This window comes from Sminthopsis crassicaudata, chromosome 1 (genome assembly GCF_048593235.1).
Source record: "Sminthopsis crassicaudata isolate SCR6 chromosome 1, ASM4859323v1, whole genome shotgun sequence".
NCBI classification, from domain to species: Eukaryota; Metazoa; Chordata; class Mammalia; order Dasyuromorphia; family Dasyuridae; genus Sminthopsis; species Sminthopsis crassicaudata.
In genome coordinates this window covers 65,150,519-65,158,548 of record NC_133617.1, presented here as the reverse complement: position 1 = coordinate 65,158,548, position 8,030 = coordinate 65,150,519, and the positions used below count along the sequence as shown (strand labels likewise).

Genomic DNA, 8,030 nt, shown 5'->3' with positions numbered 1-8,030 from the left:
CAATAGGCAGTTGACAATGGTAATGAAGAGCAGGAGAGTGGTTAGGGTTAAATAAAAGTCCTGAGAATCATTTGTATAAGGATGTCACTGGAGCTGATGAGAGCACCAAATGAAATAGTGCAGAGGGAGAAGAGGACCCAGGACAGAGCCTTGAGTGATACTCAGTCAGTGGGTGTGACCTGAATGAAGAACCAGCTCTTTAAAGAAGTCTAAAAAAGAGGTCTGACAGGTAAGAGGAGAATCAAGAAAGAGCAGCACTGGGAAAACCCCTAGAGAAGAGAATGACAAGGACAGGGCAGCTCGGGCATTTTCTGTTCTAAGCCCTTTTTAATGCACAGAGCAGGAGAAACAGAAAAGTTGCCACTGATCCCTGGTACCTTCGATTCCACACCCAATCACTTCTGGGAAGGGAGGGAGGAAGGGAGGGCCCTGGGTCACCAGGGGCAGAGGGAGAGGAAATTCCCTTTCGAACCTGTTCCTCTGCTTCCTGCTCCTGTTGTCTGTGAGCTGCCCGGCTCCTGGGCTCCGGGATCCCTGGCCCCTTCCTTCTCACAGCCATGGCCACCGCCCCAGGACTGCCCAGGGTCCCGAAATCCAAGCCTTCCCTCCCCTCCCACTACTATGAGGGTTTCCTGGAGAAGAAGGGACCAAAAGACAGGGTAAGGTTAACGGGATGGGAGTCAAGAGGGCCCGGATTGGGAACTCTGTGTCGGAGTGAGGACCTTGGGATCCGGTTCCCAGGTCTGTCACATTCTCTGGGTGAGCCTTCTACCTCAGCCTTAGTTTCTTTGTCAACCAAGGAGATTGAACTAGATGGATGGCTAGCATTCCTCCTAGAACATTCTCTTCTAAAAACCCTTTTAGATGTGACAGACCCATTCAGGGCAATGGGGTTAAGGAGCTCTATGTAGCCAGGCTCCAGAACAATGGACTGTGGTGCCAGGAAAATCTTGTCCAAGAGAGTCTGTCTCTGACTTTTTCCTTCTCCTTGTCTGTTTCTCTATCTCTGTGTCTGTCCCTCCTCTGTCTCTTTTTCTACCTTTCACTGTTTCTCCTTTTTATCTTTTTTTTCTTCCTGTCTTTCTATCTCTGTCTCTTCCTTCCCTCTGTTTCTCCCTCTTATTTCAGTATCTTTCCCTCCTATCTCTGTCTCTCATTCTCTTTTTCTCTCTCTCCTCTCTCCCTCCGTCTGTCTTTTTCCATCTTTTGTTTCTCCCTTCTATTTATCTTTCCTTTCTGTTTTTCTCTTTCCCTTCTTTCTTTTCCTCTTCTCTCTTTTCCTTCTCTTTGCTCCCTTTCCCTTCTCTTTTTCTCCCTTTCCCTCCTCTGTCTCTTTTCTTTCTTTTTCCCTCCTCTCTGTCTCTGTTTCTCAAGCTTTTCTGCAGATAGAAAAGGGAAGTTGCTCCCCCTGCTCTCCTGATCACGAGCTATTTGCTACACTAAAAAAGGGTGGAAGGCTTTGGGAGGTGTGTATGTGTGTGTAGACTCAGCATAGCCATATAGCAAATAAGAATATATAAGTTTAAGGAGAGGAGATCGGAAACTGTGAGTTGGGAGCCTTTGAATCCACTTCCCAGTTCTTCCCTGTTGTACTGTGGGACCCTTCTCCCGTCAGAGCCTTATTTTCCTCCTCTAGCAAACATAGGAAATAAACTAGGTAATCCCTAGAACTCTTGTTCTGTGGACTTTTTTAGGGTCACGGTCCAGTCTAACTCTGGAGCCGCAGAGATTAGGTAAATCTGTGATCTTAACATGGTTCTTCACATATTAACTGGTGAAGCCATAATAACCACTTTGTGGACTGAGTGAAACAGTGCCTTTAGCATGGTCTCCATATAATCTGTTGGAGCCATGACTTCCAAATCTGGTTCCCTGGGGAAATCAAAGAACCCATGGCATTAGCATTTGCCAGCCTACATATGACTTCAACATAAAGTTTGGAGGGTTCCTCATCTGTGAGTGGACAGAAGATGCTAAGAGCAAGAGGAGGCCAATGGGGCAACCTGAAGCAAGAGGGGGCTTATCTCCTTTTATCATGTTTGTCTCTGCCTCTTTTCTCCCCAGGACTATAAAAAGTTCTGGGCTGGCCTCCAGGGTCTCACTATCTTTCTCTACAATAGCAACCGGGAACCCCAGGTAAGAAGGGATGAGACATCCCAAACTTTTTTCGAACACACACACAATGGTTCCTTCTACATACCCATCCTCCATTTATCCACAGCTGGTTTGGGCAAGACTTTCTCCTAACTCTTGGTGGAAAAAATTCAAGGTTTGGACCAAAAGTCCTGGAGTCTAGTCCTCGCTCTTCCACTTAGTAGCAGTGTGTCTTTTGATATATCTCTTGCCTGGGTCTCAGTTCTCCTTTTTGTAAGATGATTATAAACCTCCCTCTCTGAGTCTGTGATTCAACCCAGGCATATAGAGCGGTTCAGAAAGTGTGGCTCCGGGAGCAGGGTGTGCCCCCAGAAGTACAGCCCCTTCTCCCACAGAAAGGGAGGATTAAGATCCTGGCATTCCCTGCAGTATGTGGAAAAGGTGGACCTGAGCAACTTTTTGGCACTGACGGATGAGCCCCCAAAGGGCAGCTGCCCTAAGGACCCAGGCACTCACTTCTGCCTGGCATTGGAAGGTCAGGAGATCCGATTCAAGGTAAAGCTTCCCTGGGGCTGGAATTGAGAGGGGGACACAGCCCCTGGCCACCAGCCCCCTCCTAGTTCCTATTTTAGGTGGACAGCCTGGAGTCTCGGGAGATGTGGAAGGGTTTCATCATGACAGTGGTGGAGGTACGACCCCCCTTCTCTTCCAGGATCCCCTTTCCCCCCTTCCAGGATCGGAAGGGCCCAGCCCCAGCCTCTTCCTCTGCCTCCCACCAGAAGAGGACTCCTGTCCGGGGCTGCCCCAGGACAAGCTCTGTCGAGGCAGTGTGGCCCAGCGGGAGGGAGGGGGTTAGGAGACAGCCCGGTAAGCCGACACTGAATTAAATTGCAGTTGAAGGTTCCGTCCAATCTGACCCTGCTGCCGGGACACAAATACATGATGGCTGAGGCCCTGACCAAGGAAAAGGATCGCCGGACCCAGGAGAAGCCCTCGTGAGTCTGGGCCTGCAGGGCTCAGCCTCCCCGCCGGGAGGCCGCCAGGGGCAAGGTTGGAAGGTGCTGGCGGACCAAAGAGAAGGTCCGAGGCAAGCCAGAGTTAAGGGCGCGGCTCCCATGGATGGAGGGACTCAGTCCCGATGGGCCCGGGCCTCCTGTCCCGAAACTAAGTCCGCCAGCAGGGGACGCGGCTAACAGCAGGAGGGGGCCACGCCAAAGCGGGTCGCTGAGCCCTGGGCTCTTGTCCCAGCTGTAGCACCGGCTCTGCGGGTCTGGACGGATCCCTCACTTTGGGGGTACAGTTTCCCCTTCCGCAGCACGGGGGGGGGTAGTATTTTTGGAATCAATGAGACTGAGGAGTGAGGGGGATCCTTTCTCTGTGTAAGACTCCCGGGTGGATCTGGCGTGGGGGAGGGGGGCGAGGAGCAGAGCTGGGGAGGAGCCGGCCCGAGGATTTGGGGGGGGGGAAGTGTCGACAAGCCGGGGCTGGGGTGAGGCGGACGGGGGCTGGGGGCGGGGCTCGGAGCTGAGCTGTGCTGAGACGGGCTGGTTGCGTGGCTTGGCAGCTCAGAGGCCGCCTCGTTTCACAGTCAGGCTCCTCTCCAGCCTCGGACTGTGTGAGCCTGGCGAAGCACTAAGTGCCTCAATGCCCTCGTGGGTAAAATGCGGATAACAGCAGCCCCCTCCCCGGAACTGTGCCTTTCAAATGAGATAGCGCGTGCTCCGCAAACCTTACCGCGCCGGGTCTTAACGCTTAGCTTTGTTACTATTAGATGGTTGGCCTGGGGTCCCTCAGGTGGGACGGAGATCAGAGGGCGGGGCGGGGACGTGACTGATTTTTCCCCCATCCCCCACCCCAAAAAGCTGCTTTCTCAACGTGAGCCGGGTGGAGGCGCAGCTGCTCCTGGAGAAGTACCCGGACTGCGGGAACATGATTCTGCGGCCCGGGAGCGACCGCTCAGGAGGCTTCTCCATCACCACCCTCCAGACGCTCAATGGGTAAGTTGGGGAAGGGGGCGTGGCCAAACCTGACCATCCCACCAGCCCTCAAGTCGCCAATGGGGACAGGGGGCGGAGCCGGAAGGCGGGGCGCCTCCGGGAGGGACAGGCTCAGTGAGGCGGGGCGCGGGCTGCTGCTCTTGCAGGGCCGAGGTGGTGAGACACTACAAGGTGAAGCGCGAGAGCCTCGGCTACGTCATCGACGTGGAGGAGCCGGTGAGCCGGGAGCCACGCCTGGGGAGACGGGGCCCTGGCGGGCGGAGCCTGGGGAGCCGATAAACGCAACCGGGCGGATAGGGCCTTGTGGGCGGGGCTTAGCTGTGGATGGGGCGGGGGCAGGAGCTTCTTACACGCTCAGGGGCGGGGCCTTAGATTCTTTCCCAGCGAAATTCTCGGGGGTCCCATCTTCTCCAAGGTCTTGGAAGGATGGGCTGCCGCCCCTGACTCCCTGTCTTCTCCCAGATCTCCTGCTCTTCTCTCCATGACGTAGTGAACTACTTTGTCTCCAACACGAAGGGGTCTTTGGTCCCCTTCTACCCAGATGAAGACTATGAGAAGGTGTTGGGTAGGTCTGGGGTTCCCGGACCGGTGAGGGTCCCCGCTGCGGGTCTGGGTCGCCTTGGGAATCCCAAAGCTCTCCATTGTTAGGAGGAGAGCTACATGTCTGCCCCCCTCCCCCGGGGCTGCCCTTTCCCTCCCCCAGGGCTGCCCCGCCCCCGCCCCCAAGGCTGCCCCCTTCCCCTAGAGCTCCCCCCTCCCCCGCCCCCGGACTGCCCCCCTTCCTGTGCGGCGAGCTGGCTCTGACTTGGCTTCCTGCGCTTCCATTCGGCTCTCCCGGCCCTTTCTCTATTCCAGGGTTTGTGGAGGCCAACCAGGAGAATGGGGAGAGCACATGGACAGTCCCCAAGCCTCCAGCCCCCCGCGCGCCAGGTGAAGCTCTCTCCCCTCTTCCCCTGCACAAGGCGGGTGTGGGCACCTTGGGCAGCGCGGCCTTCCCGGACCTGCCCCGGGCCTGGCCCTTTGTCCAGCACCCTGCACTTTCCCAACCTTTGTCTCCTTTGGCTCCCGCAATGACCCGGTCCACAGCTCGGGTTATCTCCACTTTCCAAGCAGGCAGAAGAAGGCCCACAAAAAGGAGGGGGACCAGAGTCCAGGTCTTCACAGAACCAAAGAACCTGTTCCTAAATGGAACCTTCCCCCGGAGAGCCCTGTGTGCACAGCGCCCCCCTTCTCTTACACCACCCCATGGGAGGGGCTGGCAGCTGTGGGAGAAGCCACAGGCAGTGAGAGTGGGCCGCCTTGTGCGCTTCCTTCCTGTGTGACCTTGGCCCTCTGGGCCACTGTAAGAAGAGGTTGCACACGAAGATCTCTGTGTCTGCCCCCAGATTTTGGTTCCACGTACAACACACACGACATTAACACATGCATGGATCCGAGCATTCATACTTTCATTTGAGTACATTTGTTCACACTGAGTACAGGTCCTTGGGATGGGCCACCGCAAGCCCTCCCTGCAGGAGCTGAGCCTGGGAATCGGAGCAGGGGAGGGCACTGGGCAATAAGAGACACTTACAGCAGAAATCACAACATGACAAGACATCATGGGAATCACATTTGTGGGGTGGGGGCTCAGAAGAGGAGATAGTACCTTTCTGGCGGCTGGAGGAAGATTCGAAGAGGCATTTAGGGGCCCCCTGTGCCTGAATGCTGCTCTTGGAGTCCGGAGAACCGGCTTCCAATCCCACCTTATTGGTTGGGTGACCAGGGCAAATTATCTCCTCCTCCATAAACACAGCTAATGAGCTCTACCTGTCTGCTCGGATTTTGACAAGTGTTCTGTAAATCTTGAAGCACTATAGGATAGACATGGGAGCGGCTGTTTACACATCCTGTAACACACTTACATACACATGTGAGCATACAGCCATGCGTGCACACAGACACAAGTGTGGGTCAGCAGGCACTCGGCACAGCGGGAAGGACCCTGGGATAGGAATTGGGAGCCTTCAATTTAAATGCTGTGACTCCGGGGAACTTAACTTTCCTTCCCTGAGCCTCTATTTCCTCAACCATAGAATGGGATAATAGCTTGTCTTACCTCTTTTACAGAGGGAAGAAGGAACTTTGGAAGTCGTGCAGCGGATATCGTAGTAAACTAGGGTTAGGTATGCAAGGATACACAGGTGCTGACACACGAACACACACATGAACATAGGCGCACACAGAAAGTCTCATGGAAGTGTGGGGTAGTAGGAAAAACCTGTTGGAACCAGGTTCTAGTCCTGCAGTCAATTCTTCGCCCTGACACTAGCCATTTTCCCCAGGGGGTCTGTTTCCTTCTCTGTAAAAGGAGAGTAGGTAATTTCTATGGGCCCTTCTAGCCTGGACCATTCTGAGATTTTTCTACATGTGTCTAAAGGCAGCTGCCCCTTCCCTCACCTTAGGTACATCTCCTCTGGGTCCTTCTCTCTCTGGAGGAGAAGCTCAACAGATCCAGCAGCTGCCTGGCCTGGGCAAGCCCCCCTGGTTGCCCACACCTCTGCCACCCGTGCCTGCTCAGGATGAGAACTACATTATCCCTATCAGTGATGAGCCCACCACCCAATATGTGAATGAAGATGGTGAGGGCCCCTAAGCAGTGGGTGGGGGAGGGGCAGGGAAAGGGGCCAACTATGGGGAGACCTCAGCTAACTCAGACCTCTCCCTCCATTTCACGGTCCTGGCCATCCTGCATCCTCCCACAGAAATGGCCCAGCTCTGCCGCCTGAAGGCTCCTGGTGAGAAGGGACCGCTGTCCTGGGCAGGGTTAGGGGAGGGGGACAAGGAAAAGGGTGGCGAACCAGGGCTATCTCCCCTCCTCCCTCTCTGTCCTCCTCTGCTGCCTCTGACCTTCCAAAGTTGCTGGACGTCCACGAGCCCTGGCTGGAGCTCACCACTGAGGAGCCAGCTCTGCTCTCGGCCTAGAAACTGGGGACAATCGGGCTTCCCGCCTCTCTGTCATGATGGAAGCCTCAGGCTTGTGAGGTTTAATCACCGATGTCACCAGTTATTATAGAGCTGGTCAGATGGTACAACTGAAAAGGCCCTGAATGCCGAGTCAAGGCACACAGCCTAGAATCCCAGCTTAGCAGCTCACTGCCATGGAGACCCTGGGCAGGACCCCTTCCCCTCTCCGGCCTCAGTTTCCCCATCTGTCCCCCTCAGGAGTCTGCAAGTTGTTCTTGGTCTAAATAACATAATGGCCTCTGTTCTCCCTCCCTCCCAGCACTGCCCCAACGCCTGCTGGCTGGCCCTAAGCCCAAGAAACCAGGGAAGCCACTGCCTAAAGTGCCCCCTGTGCCCAACAAGACCAAGACAGGTAGGGCTCCGTTTCCCTCACACATGACCCCCAGCATGCTGGGCCCACAGAACCCTCAACTGCCTCCCCCTGTCCTTCCCAGAACCCAGAGGCCTCTGTGGGCCCAGGAAAGCTGCCCCCGGCTCTTCCCAGCCCAAGGTTCCTTTTGGCCTGTCTATCTCTACAGGTGAGGGCCAGGGCATGGGGGTGGGAGGAACCAAACTGGGGGAGGGGGAAGGGGAACAAAGCCAACTGTACCGTCCTTTTCCCGGATGGGCAGATATTACTGAGGAACTGGAAAGAAAGCTGCAGCAGAGAAGAGCCAACCTGGAGCAGTGACAGCTGCCAGACACCTGGACGGCCTTCGGACCAGTGGGGGCAGGCCCTCCTCTGTGCCCTGCCCCTAGGGATGCTGCCCAGGATGCCTCTTCCCCCTTTTACTCCTTCCAGTTTTAGCCCTTTAGTAGGGGGGCACATCTGGAGCCCCACCTCCTCTAGGGACACCATCCCCCAATATGGATATTAAAGCTAACGAAACGGACAATGGTCGTGCAAAGGGGGTGTCTGCATGTACCCCTGGGTGTTGGGGTGGGGAACAGGGC

At 55.5% G+C, this 8,030-nt stretch overlaps 1 protein-coding gene across 3 annotated transcripts; it reads left to right on the top strand.

Moving 5' to 3' along the window:
• The first annotated feature begins 452 nt into the window (after positions 1 to 452).
• On the top strand, positions 453 to 7,969 carry STAP2 (signal transducing adaptor family member 2). Of its 3 annotated transcripts, XM_074308169.1 has the most exons (14): positions 457 to 659; positions 2,065 to 2,136; positions 2,524 to 2,649; positions 2,727 to 2,783; positions 2,989 to 3,089; positions 3,957 to 4,091; positions 4,238 to 4,307; positions 4,554 to 4,656; positions 4,947 to 5,021; positions 6,536 to 6,712; positions 6,836 to 6,868; positions 7,357 to 7,449; positions 7,532 to 7,615; positions 7,709 to 7,969. In XM_074308169.1, the coding sequence occupies exons 1-14, from the start codon at positions 558 to 560 to the stop codon at positions 7,765 to 7,767; spliced, it is 1,287 nt and encodes a 428-aa protein (XP_074164270.1). In that variant the 5' UTR covers positions 457 to 557; the 3' UTR covers positions 7,768 to 7,969. The 3 variants fall into 3 exon arrangements, with proteins under 3 accessions (XP_074164290.1, XP_074164270.1, XP_074164281.1); XM_074308189.1 differs by lacking the exon at positions 4,947 to 5,021 and having other exon boundaries at positions 453 to 659; XM_074308180.1 differs by lacking the exon at positions 2,727 to 2,783.
• The last annotated feature ends 61 nt before the right edge of the window (positions 7,970 to 8,030 follow it).